Raw genomic sequence first — 19,322 nt, 5'->3', positions numbered from 1 at the left:
TATATATATATATATATATATATATATAGACATGAGTACATAGAGAATCAAAGATTGAGAAAGTATGTAACAAACGGAGAGAAATAGAGAAAAAACGAGCAAACCATTGTGCGCATTACTAATAATCGTCTAATCTCCCATTACTGAAGTGAAGAGAAATCAAGAGATAGATAGATATGTGCAAATGCACGCAGACGTACAAGACTGCAGGGATGAAAGAGGCAGAAACCGAAAAAGGTGAGGAGAAAAGAAAAAGAAGAGGATTGATAGACTTTATCCTGAAAGAAAGAAGAACTGCAAGATGATGCGAAGGGAACAAATAGAGAGCCAAAAAAGGGGGGGGGATCAGGCGATATCCTCCCCATATTCAGATACAACTCAACGCACAAAGAAAAAAAAAAAAAAAAAAAAAGAAAGAAATAAAAAAAATCAGAGAATGTGGGAATAGTAAAAGAGGCGTAGATGGCGTTTCTCTGCTGCTCATACCCATCTTGTTATCTCCTATATATTATTATATTGTGGTTGGTGATGAGAATAAAGCCGCAGCGCACCCTCTATTTACGTTGCTACTGCTTTCCGCCGCTTCCACTAGTGCTGCTGGGGGAAAAGGTATATGAATATGGCATTACTCAACCGCCATCTCCTTTTAATTTATTTCTCTTTGCATCGTAATACAAGGGGAGTCTTGAGGCACTCTACATTAGTGGTGCTTAGAGTATACCCCTTGTTTTCTTGTTTTTTTTTTTTTTTTTTTTAATCATTTGTTGGTTGAAGAACCCTTGTGCTCACATGCGTCTTTCGTTGCTTTTGTCTCTATGTGTTAGGATTTAGCAGAGAGCGGTCTCACCGCTTTAAATTTGTTTGTACGCTTTCAGCATTGGATCCATCCCCCTCGTTTTTTTTCTTTCTTTTTTTTCTTTCTTGTTGTTTATCACGTTATGTGATGCCGAGGATTATCCTCTGAAGTTGCCCATGTGAAAACAGAACGAAAAAAAAGGAAGAAGGCAAGATTATTGCGACCAGTGATTTCTTTTTTTTTTCTTTTTAAATGATTTCTTGCTGCTGGAATGTTTATACATCTTTTTTTTTTTCTGCTCTTGAAAGTTTTTTTTTTCTTGTTCTTGTTCTCTTTTTTTTTGGTTATTTTTTTTTATTTTTATTTTTTTTTTTCGGGTTTGAGTACGTTAGTTTTAAAAATAATTTTTTAGTAGGTATTGAAATGATGCTTACTCTAAGGAGGGTAACAGCAATAGGGTGCTGTGGATCACCGTTGGTTGTTTCGCATCGTCATCTTTCTGTTCGCACAGAGGACTTCTTCAGTAAAGAGGCCATGAGCCATGCACGACGTGTTAGTTGGGCACCACACACAACAGAGAAAAAACAGGGTGCATTTGCAAAGTTGGCACGATCCAACTTTGGAGATCCAAAACAAGGTGAATACACGCAGGAACCGTTTTTTGAAGAGGCAATAGAGGCTCATCGCCTTTACCATAGACCAGACGTGTACATTTACAAGTATAACGTTTCTCCTACTCACATGTCTCTTCGAGAGTAGAAAACAAAACAAAACAAAAAAAAAAAAAACGAAAACAAGACAAGGTGTGTAGAAGGAGTGTGAAGACATACAGTATTCATATGTCTCTATGTCTTTGTCTGTGTATTTGTGTTTGTGTGTCTTTTCTATAAAGAAGTTGTAGTTTTTTGATATTTCTCTGTTTGCGTTTGTAAGTGTGTGTGTGTGTATATGTGTAATTGTTGATGGGATGAAAGGATGAAGGGAAATCTTTCCTCTTCTTCTTATGATTCTTTCTCCTCCCATTGCTGAGCTTTTCCTCTGCAGGTTCAGAAGTAAGTGTGTGTGTGGCTGTCTGTCCCACATACTTACTTATCGATATATACGTATCGATCTTTATCTATATCTATCTATCATTATCCATATACATAGATAGATAGATAGATAGATAGATATATCTACGATTGGGTGTGTGGGTTAACTTTGCCGATTTCACGCCCCATGCGCCGCTGCCCCCGCGGCCTCCCCCTCTTCGTCGGCCCCCGCCGCTCCTCCCACCATCAGCAGCAGTCCCCGCCGCCTCTTCACCCGCCGGCCATTCGCGGGGAGGAGGAAGAGGCGCGCGCGTGGCTGCAGGAGCACGTCGACCGGGCGGTGGCGGAGGGCCGGCAGCCGCAAGCCGTCGCCGCGTACTTCGACGGCCTCCTCGACGACCGCCCGGAGCTCCGCGCGTACGTGCGGGACGCCCGCCAGCAACTCGGCGGCACCGACCCACGCGCCCTCACCGCACACCAGCAGCGCACCGCAGCCGACCGGCTCGCACGCCGCATGAGTAGTGACGCCGCCGCCCGATTGTTGCGGGCACACAACGAGGACACACACGCACGGCAACACGCACACGACGGCACACCCACAGGCGAGGCCTATTGGGTTGAAGCAGGCGGCACTCTCGCATCTCCCGCTGTGCCACGACGTGTGAAGGATGAGGTGCTGCGTGATATGCAGGCCGATAGACAGGCAACGAGTCCAGCTTTTGATGAACCGCCAGAGACGGCAACACTCGCTGCCAAAGATGCCAATTTTGCACAGCACCTCCGAGAGCAGCGCCGACGTCTCCTGCGCCCTGATGACTGGCTCGACTAGTGGGTAACAAGGTTTAGAGAAGGAGGGGTAGCAAAAGACAAAAATTAAAGGAGGGAGAGAGACAACGAGAAGGAAGAGATAAAGAGTATCGTATGAATCCACAACTGTTGTGATATTATATATATATATATATATATATATATTAGTTTTTCTTTCTGTTTGTATCTCTCTTTCTCTCTTTGATTGATTATGGGGAGATGAAAAAATGTAGGAGATTCTTCTGTTTGTGGTACGTTTTATTTGTTCTGATTTTTTTTTTTTTTTCATTCGTTCCTAGTACTAAGACTTTGAATTAGATGCAGAAAACTGGAAAAAAAGTAGGAAAACATGCCCAATAGGATGTTTCCTTCTTCTTGGCGTTACTGGGTAGATGGTCGTGCGCTCCTGGTGCTCTTACTCTTTCTAATTCACTCCTGTATAGTGTACAAATCTGCAATAGATGGTTCCAGTAAAAATGAGGAGATCTTGCGTCGTGATGCACATATTCATGCTGACCTTAAGAGTTATTTAATACCAGTAGGTCCCATGTATACGTTTAGGGTTCATTTTCTTAATAAACAGCAACAGGACCATCAGGGTATTTCTAAAATGGAGGAGGAAGAAACGGAGACACTTGTACGTTCTGTTGCACCAGTAGATTGTTTAATTGTAAATTTTGCGGAGAATGTTCTTTGGAATCAAACCTATATGATTGAACAGTTTTCTAAAACACATCACTGGCCCTTGGTACTGGCTTTACGTCCATCGAGTGATACTCATTTCAGAATTTTTAATCCTTTGCCAAAACGACCTTTGCTATGGAGAAGAGAAGGGAATAATGATGACCATTTAATTCCTGTTCCTCTTGTAATTCGTTTACGTAACATCTCTGAACTTGTTAATTCTGAAATGACCCCACATAAACCCTTTAAAAGATTACAAAACACTTCTATAATTGCATGTTTTCTTTTAGAAACAGATCCCGCGTTGATTCATATTCCTGGTGCTGGAACTTTGGAAGATGAGCTTTCCATATCAAACCCGGGGAAATCACGTATTCCTGTCATTGCGAGACATTTGAATAACATACATGGTGCTAGTTGGGCCTTCTTTATCTCTCCGTGTAGGAGTAACCGTGTGTACTCGTGGGATAAACGTCATTTTGATTTTTTAAATACTTCTACCCTGTGGTGGGTATGTGTGTCGTCTGATACCCTTATAGAGGTAAATGCAGTAGCACAGTTGCTCACAGTGGTTACGGATTAGTAGTTGGAATAATAATAATAATAATAATAATAGCAATAGTTCGATAAACTGGATGGAAGCGATGTGTTGTGAGAGAAGAAATAGTATTACATGTCAATGAAAGTTTTTTTTTTTTTTTTTTTTTTTTTTGTACTCGATTTAAATTTAGAAGCATAGGGATATATATATATATATATATTATATACATTGTATATGTTAATAAAAAAATTTATTGCCATGGTTTGTCCATATTCTGAGTTTTCTTCTCTTTCTTTTCTTATTGATGGGGATTAGTGAAAGGAAAAATTACAAATTCATCGTTATAGGACAAGGCCCCCCCCCCAAAAAAAAAAAAAAAAAACAACTGTGCTTATTAAGAACAAAAAAAAAAAAGAACAAATTCATTTAGTGGAAAGAGATTTATTTTTTAAAAAAAAGTATAAAAAAAACAAAGCAATTTTTTTTTTTTTCGTAATGCTTGGGTGGATCATAAACTGGACAAACATCATATGGGGTTCTACTCTTGCTTTGGCTATTTTTGGGGCAAAGAAATACTCCATAATGACAGAGAAAGAGCACACACAACTTCAGGAACAGCTGAATAAGATTAGGAATTATGCTCCTCTTAGTACTACTATTCTTTGTGTATGGTTGGGACTTAGATGTCTGTATGCTATGGGATTTTTACTTGTTTTGGAATTTCTTCTGGTGATTGGTGCAGTATGCTATGTTCGTAGGAGGGAGTACTTGCGAGAAACCATTCAAATTAATCAAGTACATGAAATGTTACAAGATACAGAAAATCTTAAAGCTATTCTTGGAAAAGAACTTCCAGAGTGGTTAAAAAATCCAGGGGCGAATCGTGTACAATGGATAAATAACATGATAAGAGGAATGTGGGGTTCTATTGCTTTAGCGGCAGAAGAATCTGTTCGTCAATTTGTTGAACCACTGTTAGCTGCTAATAAACCTTCATTTGTTTATGAATTTGTACTTAAACAATGTTCAATTGGTTCTCGTCCAATGATTATAGATGGAATTCAGCATCAATATTATACTGAAACAGAATCTTTACTTGATATTACTGTTTCATGGGATAGTGATATGGAGATTCATCTACACCTTAAAGTACCTGGACCTGATATGCATGTATATATACGAAGATTTGAACTCAATATGAAAATACGTGTTATATTAACTCCAAATGTTCCAAAATGGCCATGTTTTGGAACACTTGTTATTTCAATTATGGATATTTGGGTTTTAAACTTTGATATTACTGCAGCAGGGGTATCATTAGATGCAGTACCAGGATTAAAAGGTTTTCTGGATGGTTTTATACGTGATACACTTATAGGAATGCTACGGTATCCGAAAAAGATTGTTGTCCCTATTGTACAAGGATATACCTTACAAACTACTCGTGTAGATGCGGCTCTTGGAACTCTTCGAATTCATTTACTTCGTGTGGATGATTGGCATTATCGGTATGCCTCAACCAAGGAAAATACACCATTTTATGTAAAACTTCAACTTCATAGTGAAAAAAGGAAAAAACGTCTAAGAAGCACATCTTATAAAGGGTTAAATTCTGCACTTTCAGATGTATTTAATTTTGTTCTCTATGATATGGGAGATGTTTTACATGTTTGGTTGTACTTTGATGTACTTGGGAATGATACCTGCGTTGGAGAGTGTGAAATCCCTGTTCAGATATTGGTGGATAGCAAACTACCAGAACATCCCTGTTTCTTAACAAAACCATCTGCAACAGAAAGTACTGCACGTGCAAAACTAATTATTACTCCTGAATTCTTATCATATACTGACCGTAGTAGAAATGGATCTACTGCTGCACCGAGTTGCGTTCCCACACGCAAGGTATCAAGTGTCTTTTTAAAAGAAAGAAGTTCAGGTGATGCTTTAATTGACCCACCAAGCACACGATCAAGTAATAATCAAAGTATTTCAATAAGTAATACTGAAAGTGGTACACTTTTTGTGACAGTTGAACGATGTACAGGTCTCAAGAACATGGAACGTTTGGGTACATCAGATCCCTATGTAGTGCTACGTATACGAAAACAAACAAGACACTCACCATATGTAAGTTCTTGTCTTGAACCTGTATTTAATTTTGAAGCAGAATTGGAAGTTTTTGATACCAAAACAGATCTTCTGAAAGTAGCCATTGTAGACAAAAATGACCTTAGCAAAGATCGTGTGATGGGAACTGTTAGTATTCCAGTAAGTAAAGTTGCGACGAGTGCGACTGATCAGATATCGGGTGCGTGGAACCTCGATCCACAAGGTAAGGTATACATACGTATGCACTTCCTTCGTCACTGATTTTTTTTTTTTTTTTTTATGTAGTGGGCTAAAAAGGAACAATATCTGATATCAACGATAAAAAAAAGAAAAAAGAAAGAAAAAAAAAATGAAAGTAAATAGAAGAGAAGGAAAGAAAAATAAAAAAAAATGACATATATATATATATGTATCTACATACATAAAAATGAGGTATTGCAAGAGAATAATTTATTGGGAGGACTTCTCTCTTTCAAAGGGGAGTTAGTTAGTTGAATTTCTTTCCGTCAAATTAATTTGTACTACGTGCTTTTGTACGTATGCAATACCACCTTATGTCAGCTATTGTTTTACTACCATTTTGCTATTTTATTCATACCTGGTTTTACTGTGGTTATGGAAACAACTGGTTTAATGTGTATTGTTATCTTTGCGATCCCATTGAGTGAGGCAGACAACACTGTCCTTGTGACCTTTGCTTTTTGATATTCTATTTTCTTTGCCATTCTTTTTTTTTTTTTTATCCTTGTATTATCTTACTTGGTTATTTATGCATTCATTTTATGTTTTGCTTCTTCCTTGGTTTTTGTTTCTCCTTACTTAACATATTTTTTCCCTTTTATTTCCTTTTTTTTCCTCATTCATTTTTCTTCCTACAACAGTAGCTTGTGTGACGTCTCTTGCGAAGCGATGGGAAAAAATCCACCAAAGTGGCTTCCGGGTGATCGTGTGAAGGAGACTATTCTCCTGCAGCGCAAGTCGGTGGAGCAGCTGCGTGCTGACCGTGTGCTTCGCCGTGATAAACTGCAGGAGCGCCGCGATCGACACAAGGCGAAGTTGGATGCGAAGCGGAAGCGCAAACTGACAAAGAAGAAGTTCATATCCGCACAGACCATTCTGAAACACGCCCAGCGTGCCCAGCGCCAGGGACACGTATTCCGCAAGATTGGCGAACGGGTGCGTGGAAAGCGCTTCCGCCTGGTGCAACAACAGCTGCAGGAGGAAAAGGAGCAGATAAACGCAAAGGAGGGAGAAACCGCAGAGGAGGAAACAACAACAAAGACGGAAGAAAAGGCTCCGGTGGTGGTGTTGGTGGTGCGGGCGAAGGGGCGGCAGATCCCAACAGAAGTGGCCGCCGCGTTCCGCCGTCTCGGACTGCAGAAATTATACGCGGCGCGGCTCATCTGCCTTGACGACCCCAACCGCCCACATCTCAACAACAAAAACCGCCATTCCAATCAAACGGAGGTGTTGGTGCGGCAGTTGGCGCCATTCGCCATCGTTGGCCGCCCACCCGCCGCACAATTGGAGGAACTTCTCCGCACACGCGGTTGTCTGTGGAACGCAGAGACACGCACACGCCGCATTATTAGCGGTAATCTCATGCTTGAGCAGACACTCGGACAATACAACGTGCTGTGCGTGGAGGACCTCTGCGACGCCATTGTGAAGGGCTCTGAACACGTGCAGGAGATCCTGCAGCACATCGCACCCTTCGACTTCCACCCACCGCGTCAGCTCTTTATGGAACGTCATCGCTCTGTGCATCAGAAGCTCGAGGTTGTGAACAGAGACTCCTTTGCTTCCTATCTCGCCCAACAACTCAAGACAGCCACAAGGAAGGAGAAGAAACTTGAAGCATCTAATAAGCGTAAAGCAGCTAAGAAAGCATCCTTAGCCTCCTAGTAATGAAACACATAGGTTAACGTGCACACACAGATATACATAGACACTATATGTACATATATACATATACATATATTCTTACATGCTTAATCTATACATAGACTTTATATAAAGTCTGTTTTTTTTTTTTTTTATGCATGTAAATGTATGTATGTATGTATTTTGTACAGTTATTTTTCTCTGTACATGTGTGTTTGTGATTTTTGTGCGCGCGTTTTGCTGTGTGGTTTCTTTTTTTTTTTTTTTTTACTCTTGCAGAAAGTTCCCTAGATTATTCCCCCACTCTTCCCCGACTCAACTGTAAGAGGACGGGAAATAAAGGATACAAAAAAAAAAAGAAGAATTGAGGTAGCAAGTGAAATAAAAGTTTATATTTGTGTGTGTGTGTGTGTGTAGTAAAAAATGGAAGAGGAATGAAAAATGCGTTTAATGGTGAAATGTGAGGAAAATGACACGTCCCCACTTCCCACTACATTTTCTTTTTTTTCGTTTCTTCTTCTTTTTTTTTCTTTTTATCGTTTCCCGATCTATTGTTCTATTTCTCAACTGCATACCATTCTTGTGATACTGCTGTTTATACTCATAGCTGTACCTTTTCATTGTGACCTCTTTTATCAAGGAAAGAATAGCAAAAGGAAGTTAAATAGGCAGTAACCCTGCAACTGTCGAGCAGAGGCTTCCCCTTTTTTGTTTTTATTTTCTTTTGTTTGCAGAGTTCTTTACCTGTTCTTGTTGCTGACGCAATAGTTCCACTAAAACACGTTTTTTTTTGGAATTTAAAAATAAAACAAAAAAAAAAAAGAGAAAGAGGTGAAGCAAAGTATATATAAGTAAATATATATACAAGAAGAAAGAGAAAAAAAAACAAAAACGAAGAAGACTTTTGTGCGGCAATCATATCCTTTTGAGTAAAGGAGAATCAACAGAGAATACAAAAAAGAAAAAAAAGAAAAGAAAGAGTGAAAACAATCAAATGACGCAGGTGACACAACAGCGTTTTGGCTGCTACATTGGTAACATTGACCGCAGTGTATCGCTGGATGTACTTCGTCAGGTGTTTTCACAATGTGGCACCATAATCGACTGCTCTCTCAATGGAAGGGACGAAGATCCGTACCGCTATGGCTTTATCGACTTCGCCTCTGAGAATGATCGTGCGCGTGCGATGAAGTATAACGGTTTCACATTAGCTGGAAGAAAGATTAAGGTGGGAGTTAGCAAGGGCAACGTCGGACGACCAGAAGGTTTTAACAATACCAACACCAATACCAATAACAACAACAATACCAATAACAACAATAACAACAACAGCAACAACAACGCAACGAACAATGCGGGTAATCAAGATCAATCACAAATGCAACAGCCCCAAATTCCTGCAATATCACTTGCGGCAAATCTTCTTCCATCCATTGTTCAGCAGCAACAACAAAGCGCACAGCTTCTTCTACAACTTATTCATCAAGGTGCCATAGATGTGAACAAGTTGTCTCCTGACCAGCAACAGATACTTATGGCCAATCTCATCCCACAGACGGCGCCCCCCGCACCTGGAATCCCGGCCATTCCACCCGCAGCGCCTATAGCGTACCCGCCAATGCAGCAGATGTGGGGTGCGGCCCGCGGTGGGGGTGTTGGAGTGGGCGGCGGCTACCAGAACGTGGCGCCCGTAAACCGCAATATGGCCTTCACCCGCGGCCCGGCGAACCCGATGCCGTCGGAGGAGACGATGAAGTTGCGGGAGGTGCAGCGGAAACAATTCCTCGACGTTGTGCGCCGCGACGCGGAGAAGTACGAGCGGAAGTTGCAGGAGCGCAGTGTGAAGGAGGGCCGCGCCGGCTCCGTGTCCGGCAGCGACGATAGCACATCCGACGAGGAGGGCGGGGATCGGCAGCGGCGGGTGCACCGGCGGAAGGAGGGGACCGATGGAAACACCGCCCAGCCGCACGACAGCACCGGCAGCAACAAAAACAACAACAATGAGAGCCAGGAGAACAGCGAGGGTAATAATGCCACATCCACCGCAGACAGGAACGACGGCGATAGCCAAGACGACGGGAACAACGAAAACGAACATAATAATAATGATAATAATAATAATAATAATAATGGTAATGATAACATTTCCGGTAGCAGAGGAGAAGTAGAGGAAATGAATGAAAACAATGAAAACAGTGCGATGATGGAGGAAAAGGAGGAAACCAAAGAATCAGCAGACGATCGTGAGCACATTTAGAAGAAAAAAACAAAAAGAAACAATGATTCTTGGGAAGAAAGTGAACGAAATATCAGAGAAAGAATGGAAGAAGTTTGTCTGGAGATCAATACGGAGTGACGCCAAACCAGTAAAAAAAAAGAAAGAAAAACATCAAGGAAGGAGAGGAAGAAAGAAGGAAAAATCTGACGAACGGAGAAAAGACTGACAGAACGAATGGGAAAAAGAAGCATCGCGCACTCATTGAAAAAAAAAAAAAGGAAAAAAAAAGAAGAGGAAAACTGCAACATCAAAAAAAGATGTAAATGAAGGGATGAAAATAAGGAAGAGGAAGTGAAAACTCTTCTTTTGCGTCTCCTTTTCCTTTTTTTTCTCTCTCTCTCTCTCTCTCTTTTAAAATACAGGGAGAAAAGGAATATAGAGAAAAGAAGTGAAATCCACACCATTGTGGCGATGTTAGCCTGGTCTGTATTTTGTTCCTCTGGTTATAACTGTAATGTGACACAACAAACTTTAATTTTTTTTTTTTTGCTTTCATATGTTGGGATGATTAGCATTTTTCTTCTTCTTCTTTGCTCTCACCTTCTCTTTCTAAATGGATAATTCTCCTTACCACTATCACATATAATCCACTAAAACAAGTATAAGCGCGCACACCTACATATACTATTAAGCGGAAAAAAAAAGAAGAGTGCTTTCTACTCCACGAAAAAAGAAGGCTTATCTTCAAGGAAAAGGAAAAAAAAAAAGATATATTTATATATATTTATATAATAAGATCATGGCACGAGTTGGTGAAGGAGATCCGAGGTGGATTGTGAATGAGAGGAAGGATGGTCAAAACGTAAATGCGTGGCATTGGGAAGAACGCGATCTTTCTAATGAGTGTCATGGAGAACTGAAACGACGTTTTGCAAATCTCGAGCTTTGCACGGAGGGTGACATTAATCTGCGCATAAAGGAAGTAAGCGAGATTTCAGGTGATGTGACGGTGGCACAACGTAAGGGTAAAATGATGTGTTACTTTGAGCTTAAGTTGACATTAAAGTGGACTGGTGGTGACAACGTCTCTGGAACTCTCACTGTACCAGAAGTGGATCATGATAACTTTCGTGAGGAGTATGATGTAACTGTCAGTGTAACTGATAATGATGCGGCATCGCAGAAGGCAGACGATTTGGTGCGTTCAAAAGGACGTGCTGTCGTTCGAGGTGTTATTTCCGGTTACTTTAATGAACTTTTTGAAACTTACCATATTGGAAAGAATGTCAAGAACGCCTCTGTTTTACCACCACCACCAACAACAACAAGTAAAGACAAAGATGCTGCACAAGGGAATGCAAAGAGCGGTGCGGCGGGAAAACAATCTTTGGATGCGTCTGCAACTAACTTTTCATGGAATATGCGCTGGCGAATTCCAGTTGATGAACTTTTCTTGGCGTTGATGAATGAGCAACGTGCGTCAGTGTACACGCGGTCTCCGGCGAAGATTGATCCACGTTCTGGTGGTACATTTGAGTTCCTTGGCGGAGTTATCACCGGATATTTTGTCGAGGTTGTACCGAATGAGAAGATAAAGATGCAATGGCGTCTTCGCAGTTGGCCGAGCGGCATTCACAGTTCTGTTGTTATGTCATTCAAGAAGGAAGAACCAGGAGTTACACTGCTCGAATTTGCACAAGTTGGTATTCCTGAAGGCGAACTCCAGAGTGTACAAGAAGGATGGAGAGCGAACTTCTTTGATGCCATTAAAATGGTTTTCGGATACTCAATGGAATATATATGATGCAGATATATTCGAAAGCTCATTTCATCTTATCTTTTCCTCGTTATTATTATTTTATCCATTATTGAACACTATTTATTTCGGATTCATCCCTTATTATACCACTAATTGGTGTTACACAATTTCAAGTGACCCATGTATTGCGTCTCGTTTTTTTATTTTTCGTTCTTTTCTTGTTTTTTTTTTCGTTTCTACTCTTTGTATTCTCTTTTTTTCTTTTTTTTTGTATTCTTCATTATTCTTTATCCCCACCACCTTTTGTTTGCCCTCTCTTTTTTTTTTTTTATTTTCTTTTTCGTTTGGTGTGTTGGGCATTCCAAATCAAAACACATATATATTTTTCATTACGAATAAGTCTCATATACGAGCAAAACTTAACAAACAAAAAAAAAGTTACTAGGAGTGCGAAGGAGTATTTCAGATTCAAAAACAAGAGGAAAAAAGAAAAATCAAACAAAACATCATATGCCTAAAATTGTTATTATTGGTGGAGGCCCTACAGGTCTTGGTGCCGCTGTTCGTCTCACAGAGCTTGGAGAAACAGATTGGCATTTATATGATTGCGGTGAAGTTCCTGGTGGATTGTCTCGCAGCTATGTGGATGAAAAGGGATTTACATGGGATTTGGGTGGACACGTTATTTTCTCCCATTATCAATATTTCGATGATGTCATGAATTGGGCAGTTGAAGACTGGAATGAACTGGAGCGGGAGTCGTGGGTGTGGATATTTGGACGATGGGTTCCTTACCCATTTCAGAATAATATTCACCGTCTACCAAAAGAAGAAAGAAAATACTGTTTTGATGAATTAGTAAAGGCCCAAACAAAACAATATGATGAACCCCCCAAAAACTTTGAAGAGTCCTTTACAAGACAGTTTGGTCAAGGTATTTCAGATATTTTTATGAGACCATATAATTTCAAGGTATGGGCTGTACCATTAAAACTAATGAGTACCGAATGGATGGGAGAACGTGTTGCCACTGTAAATGTGGAACGAATAAGAAAAAATATCGAAAACAATCAAGATGATTTGGGATGGGGACCAAATGCAACATTCCGTTTTCCACAATATGGTGGAACAGGAGGAATTTATAGAGCCATACATGCAAAATTACCTCAAAAAAATTTAACATTTAATTCATCTTATCAGATGGTGGCTATTGACGCAGATACTAAAACAGTGAAATTTGCAAATAATGAAGTGATATCATATGATTATATTTTATCTACAGTTCCTTTGGATGTTCTTCTACGTATAACTCGAGGGACTAAGTTTACAAATCGTAATAAATGGGAAACTTTTGCTGACAAGATGATGTATAGTTCAACTAATGTTATTGGTATTGGCATTAAGGGTTCCCCACCATCTCATTTACGTAGTAAATGTTGGATGTATTTTCCAGAAAATACAACCCCATTTTACCGTGCAACAGTTTTTTCAAACTACTCCAAATATAATGCCCCAGAGGGTCATTGGAGTCTTTTGCTTGAAGTTAGTGAAAGTTCTTATAAACCTGTAAATCAGGAGTCAATAATTAAAGATTGCATTTCTGGGTGTCTGGCTTCTAATCTATTAACTCCAGAAGATGTGGTGGTAAGCAAATGGCATCACCGCATAGTAAAAGGATATCCTACCCCTTTTATTGGACGTAATGAAATACTTGAACAAGTGCTTCCTCAATTAAAGAGTCAATGTATCTATTCTCGTGGTCGTTTTGGTGCGTGGCGCTATGAAGTAGGAAATCAAGATCACTCCCTTATGCAAGGTGTGGAAGCTGTTAATGACATGCTTGGTATTACAACTAATGAAGAGTTTACCGTAATGAATCCGCAAAAAGTAAATGGCACTCGTAGTAATGTGCCTTGTACCCTTTTCCAACGAGATAACTGATTTGGAAATGACATGGGAAAGAAGAAGGGAATAAATATAATATTGAATAATTATATTTCTGGGGATATATAGTATATATTTATATATGTGAGATGCAATACAAAATTTTGGGGTGAGGAATACGAAAAAGATATATATATATATACATGTCTACTCTTTCGTGTAACCCATAATCCAAATCATAAGGATTGTGTCTTGTAACGAAAAATAAATACATTTTGCTTTTTTCTATTTTTATTTTCTTCAGATGTTTTTTTTTTTTTTTTTTTTTGTTCTCGTTTTGTTTTTTGTGCTTTCTTTAAATAACTACATTGATCATGGCTTCCCTAGAGGAAATTGTTGTGAATATTGGATTACTACCTGTTATCTTTTTATTTTTATTTTTTTATTTCATTGAAAATTATTATTATTCTTGTTTTTTCTTTTTTTTTTCCCAACCTCTGAAAAAATAAAAATGAAAACAAAAACAAAAAAAAAAAAAAAAACTGATTTTAGATATTTTTACTCACTCCTATTTAGTAGTTTTAACTAAAGGCCTTCAAGTATGCCAGCTTTGTACTGGTGTGGTAGGAAATGGCGTACCTCTTCAGATGATTTTACTTTCTCTGGTATTTTCTTTTTCGCACTTCTTCTGGCGTCTGGTGTTTGCACACTAACACGATTTGGCCGGGGTGATGTTGTGAAGATGTGGGATTGTCCAGATGCCTCAGGGACTTTTTCAGGTGTTTACTTTTCTCTCGGAATTGTTGATATTATTGGTGCCGTAGCATTCCTCATTACTGGCGCATTAAGTTGTCTTGGAACCCCTTTTCAAGTATCTAAGCGACGTCATGTACCTTTATTCCTTTATCTGACAACATTTATAGCGTTAGTGGGATTCGTTCTTTGCGTGATTGCAGCAAAGTATTCCATGTATGATGATGAATTTCGTTTTTGTAAAAATAGTACAAAGCATTTACTGCATGCAGTGATTGCATTTAATTTCCTTGTCCCTATTGTTTATTTCTTTATGATGGCATTAGTATTTGATCCTGATGGGCGTGATCAGTGGGATAATTTAGAAGATTATGAAATATTATGGGGTCAACGATGTCGTTTACTTTGTTGTTCTTGTTTCAAATCAAGTCGTGAAGATGACGCTTTTCGAGATGTAGCTAAAACTCTTGCAGGTCTTTTTCGTGGTTATGATTTAGTTCCAAGTGATGTGGTTGCAGGATTACTTCTTGTTAGTGGTATGCAACTACGTTCTCTTCGACTTCGTCGTGGAAATATACGATACCCACCTGCTGGTGATGGATGTTCAGAACGTATTTCCTTACAAGCACAACGATTTCCTCTTTTAACAGAAGAACAACGTCAACAGTTAGCAGAGTTACATACATATAGTCGTTTTTACATGTCTGTATATGGTTGGCCTTTATATGAATATATGCATTGCTGTATTGGTGTACCAAAATTATGTTGTTATGATCCATTTATGTGTTGTCGTCGTCATCCTGGTATGCATACTGGAACAGTACTTTTCTGTGATTTGACAGCCCTTCTCAAAGTTAGTGGTCTTCCTGATGAAGATATTATTCTTACAAGTTGGGAGAATAGACTATTTCGTCCTGTATTTTTCGTTGCCCTTGATAGAAGTACAAATTCTGTTATTGTTTCTATTAGAGGTACAATGTCTTTTGCAGATTGTGTAACAGATTTAGTTGCCACTCCTTCTTTACTAGAAGTATCGGAGTCCGAGAGAGAGGCTCATACTACACCAGATGATTACTACGTACATGGTGGAATGAAACAAAGTGCTGCCTATGTTCTTAATGAATTACAAGAGACTGGAATACTTCAAGATATTCTAACTGGTCAATATAAAAATCAGAAACTTGTCATACTTGGTCACTCTCTCGGTGCTGGAGTTGCCACTATTCTTAGTATATTATTACATACAACACAGCCTCGATTGCGTGATCGTATTCGATGCCTTGCTTATGCACCTCCTGGAGGATTGTTATCCCCAGCTTTGGTTTCTTACAGCAAAAGTTTTGTATTAGGTTGCTTCGTTGGTAATGATGTTATTCCTCGAATGGCTGCTCATACGTTTGATAATTTACGGGAATCTATATTTGATGCACTTGCCAATTCATCTTTACCAAAGTCTTTGCTATTTATAAATATTCTTCGTATTGAAAAAATAGTTAATGGTACCTCACCTTCAGCTAACGGAGGTTCTTTAGAGAGTTGTACGTTCCGAAATGCTCTTCGCAATTACACACACACATCACTGACAGATTCGAAAAAATTATTTCCTCCTGCTACACTTATACACTTTTGCAAAGCTGTTGTTCGAGGGTGTTGCTCACGTTGCCTTACCCTTAATCGTTTCTTTTGTGTATGCAAGTGCAAAGAGGTCTTCGTTCCCAAGTTTGAAACTCCCTCAGATGTACAGGTGGTGGTATGCGCTCCTTCCATGTTAAAGGATCACTTCCCTGATCGTCTCTTCTCTGTCATTGAAGAAACCCACAAGCAACTGGAAAGCGGAGAATTAGAGCGTTTCTTTTCCACGCAAGAGGATGAAATCGCTTATCTTGGTTCTGCTCGTAGTTTTAGTCACGATGATGTGACGTGTCTTGTGTAGTTTGCTCCATCTTTTTTTTTTTCTCTGTTTTGTTTTGTTTTCTTTGTTCTGAATTTTGTAAATCTCTATATCTATATTTATATTTATATTTTTGTTTATATTTATATCTATATTTATATTTATATTTTATATTTATAACTTCGAGATAAAACAAAGAAAACAACAAAAAAATAAGCGTTCTGATTTTTTTTTGTTGTTGTGCTCTTAAACTATTTAAACAGTTTATATTCCTCTCTCTCTCTCTCTCTCTCTGTGTGTGTGCTTCTTGCCTTTTTTCCCCCTTGTGTCACTTCTACTCCCAATCCTTCTCGTTCTTCTTCCTTTTCTTAGCTTCTTTTTTTTTTTTGTTTTCTTAACACCAGTAAGCAAGCGATAAAAACTAAAAGAAAATACAAAAGGCAAACCAAAATAGTTAGACCTTCTGTTACAATTTCTCTCTCTCTCTCTATCTCTTTATAACACCTTCATATTCTTTATTTATCCCTTTCTTTCTTTTCTTTTCTTTTCTTTTCTTCTGGTGTGGTGTAAGATTTCAGGTAAAATATATAATGGGTGCAGCGGAGGAGGCGGATCTGTTGAAGGCCAAGGGCAATGAGGCATTCAACGAGGGGAAATGGAATCACGCTATTGAGTTGTACACACAAGCACTGGAACTCTACAAAACACCAGCGCTGCTCTGCAATCGTGCCTTTGCGTACCTCAAGACAGAAATGCCGGGAGCCGCACTCGCCGATGCGGATGAGGCCGTGCGACTCGATCCGGGATTTGTGAAGGCATATTACCGCAAGGCCTCCGCACACTTGTATCTTGGGAAGCATAAGGAGGCATTGAAGGATTTCAAGACCGTCGTGCAACTCATTCCTGGCGATAAGGATGCACGGATGAAATTGGATCTCTGTGAAAAGGAAGTGCGCCGCATTCGATTTGAAAACGCTATTAACACTCCAGATGCAGAGCCAATCTCACGCACAATCAAGCTAGGTACAATACGACCGGAGTATGATGGACCTCGTATTGAAAATGATACTATAACTCTGGAATTCGTAGAAGCTATGAAAGAACGCTTTCGCTGTGAAAAACTTATTGATCGACGAGATGTTGTTTTCATCTTATTGGAAATTCTAAAACTATTTAAGAGTTACCCCAATTTTGTCACAGTTAATATTCCAGATGGTGAGGTTATCACTGTATGTGGTGATACACATGGACAGTATTATGATTTACTTCATTTATTTGAAATAAATGGATGCCCATCACCGAGTAATCGTTATCTCTTTAACGGTGATTTCGTCGATCGTGGTTCATACTCCTTTGAAAATGTAATGACTCTCTTTGCGTACAAAGTACTCTATCCAGAGTACATGTTTCTCTCACGTGGAAACCATGAGGGTGTGGCCATGAACCGTGTATATGGCTTTGAGGGTGAAGTTACACAAAAGTACAGTAAAGAAGTATTTCATCTTTTCTCTGAGGTCTTTAATGCACTTCCGACAGGTCATATAATTAACAAGGAAGTTTTTGTGGTCCATGGTGGACTCTACTCACGCGATGATGTTACCATAGAAGAATTACAGAAACAAAATCGTTTCCGAGAGATTCCTGAAAACGGATTAATTTGTGAAAGTCTCTGGGCGGACCCGCAACCAATGCCAGGCCGTGCGCCGAGTAAGCGTGGAGTGGATTGCCCCTCATTTGGTCCCGATGTGACGGAGAAGTTCCTCAAGAACAACAACTTAAAGTTAGTCGTGCGCTCGCATGAGGTAAAGGAAGAGGGATATGAGCTGGATCATGATGGGAAGTGCATCACCGTATTCAGTGCCCCAAATTATTGTGATCAGATGGGGAACAAGGGCGCTTTCATTCGCTTTACTGGTGGGGATATGCAGCCGAAGTTTACGACATTTACACATGTGCCTCATCCAGGGAAACGGCCTATGCACTACGCCATGGGAATGGGCATGTTCTAAAGTTTTCTTTTTTTTTTTAAAGAAAAGAAAGAAAGAAAAAGAAAAAAAAAAAACTGTGAAGAAAGAAAAAGAAAAAAGAAGGAAAAGATAATAAAAAAAAGAATGGAGGAGGATAGAAAATGACAAAAAGGGGGAAAACAACAACAACGACAACAACAACAACAGCTGTAGTGTAAATCACAATAAAGGAAGAGGTGTGTTAACTTATTCCCTTTAATTTTATCTTTTTTTCTTTTATATTTCTCCTTAGAATGACAACACAATAAGGTAACTGGATGCAGTGCTTTTCCAAAGACAGTCATTCTGTCATATGTTAGGAATGTTTTTTAAAGTGCTCTTTTTTTCACATTTCTTTCTTTTTATACTCTTCTTCGTTTATTATTATTATTGTTTTTCTTCTTTCCATATTTGATGGTCTCGTGATATTATTATTATTATGATTTTTCTGTGTATATGTTCATAGTGTTTTTATTTTGGTGTAATTTCTTTTCTTTTGGTGCACGAGGGATGTTGCTTTGTTTCTTTTTCTTTTTGTTTTGCTGCCCTTGAGCCCCCAACGATTGAGAAAAGAAGGGGCAGAGGAGGTTAAATGAGAGAAGGCGAATAAAGGAGAGGAGGAGAGATTGATTGGGAAGCAAAGAAGGGAAAACCAAAAGGAATGAAGAGCGAGAAAAAAAAAAAAAAAAAAGAAAAAAAAAATCGAGAAGAAGTGAAGAGAACAATGTGTTGTTTACATGTATTCTTGTTACCTGCAGTGAATGTCAGTGTACAACACAGTCTGTCCTCTTCTAAAATGAAGAGCATACACAAGAGGCTTTAGAAGTTGGAATTAACTCACAACCATTAATCACGTCCGTACACGTAAAAAAAAAAAAAAAAAAAAAAAAAAAAAAAAAAAAAAAAAAAAACAATACCCACATATCTACACTGACTAAAATACCAAAGAGGAGGTAATT

General features: G+C 39.2%; 10 protein-coding genes across 10 annotated transcripts; all 10 read left to right on the top strand.

Annotated features, from left to right (window-relative positions):
* Positions 1-1,219: 1,219 nt before the first annotated feature.
* Positions 1,220-1,555, top strand: TM35_000033670 (uncharacterized protein; the record flags this gene model as incomplete). The annotated part of the gene is made up of 1 exon (XM_029022134.1): positions 1,220-1,555. The coding sequence occupies one exon, from the start codon at positions 1,220-1,222 to the stop codon at positions 1,553-1,555; it is 336 nt and encodes a 111-aa protein (XP_028886680.1).
* Positions 1,556-2,014: 459 nt separating this feature from the next.
* Positions 2,015-2,656, top strand: TM35_000033660 (uncharacterized protein; the record flags this gene model as incomplete). The annotated part of the gene is made up of 1 exon (XM_029022133.1): positions 2,015-2,656. The coding sequence occupies one exon, from the start codon at positions 2,015-2,017 to the stop codon at positions 2,654-2,656; it is 642 nt and encodes a 213-aa protein (XP_028886679.1).
* Positions 2,657-2,995: 339 nt separating this feature from the next.
* TM35_000033650 (uncharacterized protein) lies at positions 2,996-3,901 on the top strand (the record flags this gene model as incomplete). The annotated part of the gene is made up of 1 exon (XM_029022132.1): positions 2,996-3,901. One exon carries the CDS (start codon positions 2,996-2,998, stop codon positions 3,899-3,901), a length of 906 nt encoding a protein of 301 aa, XP_028886678.1.
* A 453-nt stretch (positions 3,902-4,354) lies between these two features.
* Positions 4,355-6,229, top strand: TM35_000033640 (calcium-dependent lipid binding protein; the record flags this gene model as incomplete). The annotated part of the gene is made up of 1 exon (XM_029022131.1): positions 4,355-6,229. The coding sequence occupies one exon, from the start codon at positions 4,355-4,357 to the stop codon at positions 6,227-6,229; it is 1,875 nt and encodes a 624-aa protein (XP_028886677.1).
* A 648-nt stretch (positions 6,230-6,877) lies between these two features.
* On the top strand, positions 6,878-7,873 carry TM35_000033630 (60S ribosomal protein L7; the record flags this gene model as incomplete). The annotated part of the gene is made up of 1 exon (XM_029022130.1): positions 6,878-7,873. The coding sequence occupies one exon, from the start codon at positions 6,878-6,880 to the stop codon at positions 7,871-7,873; it is 996 nt and encodes a 331-aa protein (XP_028886676.1).
* A 973-nt stretch (positions 7,874-8,846) lies between these two features.
* On the top strand, positions 8,847-10,109 carry TM35_000033620 (putative RNA-binding protein; the record flags this gene model as incomplete). The annotated part of the gene is made up of 1 exon (XM_029022129.1): positions 8,847-10,109. The coding sequence occupies one exon, from the start codon at positions 8,847-8,849 to the stop codon at positions 10,107-10,109; it is 1,263 nt and encodes a 420-aa protein (XP_028886675.1).
* A 760-nt stretch (positions 10,110-10,869) lies between these two features.
* On the top strand, positions 10,870-11,874 carry TM35_000033610 (uncharacterized protein; the record flags this gene model as incomplete). Its single annotated transcript, XM_029022128.1, has 1 exon — positions 10,870-11,874. The coding sequence occupies one exon, from the start codon at positions 10,870-10,872 to the stop codon at positions 11,872-11,874; it is 1,005 nt and encodes a 334-aa protein (XP_028886674.1).
* A 465-nt stretch (positions 11,875-12,339) lies between these two features.
* Positions 12,340-13,770, top strand: TM35_000033600 (UDP-galactopyranose mutase; the record flags this gene model as incomplete). Its single annotated transcript, XM_029022127.1, has 1 exon — positions 12,340-13,770. One exon carries the CDS (start codon positions 12,340-12,342, stop codon positions 13,768-13,770), a length of 1,431 nt encoding a protein of 476 aa, XP_028886673.1.
* Positions 13,771-14,314: 544 nt separating this feature from the next.
* Positions 14,315-16,399, top strand: TM35_000033590 (putative lipase domain protein; the record flags this gene model as incomplete). The annotated part of the gene is made up of 1 exon (XM_029022126.1): positions 14,315-16,399. One exon carries the CDS (start codon positions 14,315-14,317, stop codon positions 16,397-16,399), a length of 2,085 nt encoding a protein of 694 aa, XP_028886672.1.
* Positions 16,400-16,947: 548 nt separating this feature from the next.
* TM35_000033580 (serine/threonine protein phosphatase type 5) lies at positions 16,948-18,366 on the top strand (the record flags this gene model as incomplete). Its single annotated transcript, XM_029022125.1, has 1 exon — positions 16,948-18,366. One exon carries the CDS (start codon positions 16,948-16,950, stop codon positions 18,364-18,366), a length of 1,419 nt encoding a protein of 472 aa, XP_028886671.1.
* Positions 18,367-19,322: the final 956 nt, after the last annotated feature.

Source organism: Trypanosoma theileri (assembly GCF_002087225.1).
Source record: "Trypanosoma theileri isolate Edinburgh chromosome Unknown TM35_Tth_3_V1, whole genome shotgun sequence".
NCBI classification, from domain to species: Eukaryota; Euglenozoa; class Kinetoplastea; order Trypanosomatida; family Trypanosomatidae; genus Trypanosoma; species Trypanosoma theileri.
This window is presented reverse-complemented; position numbering and strand designations above follow the sequence as displayed.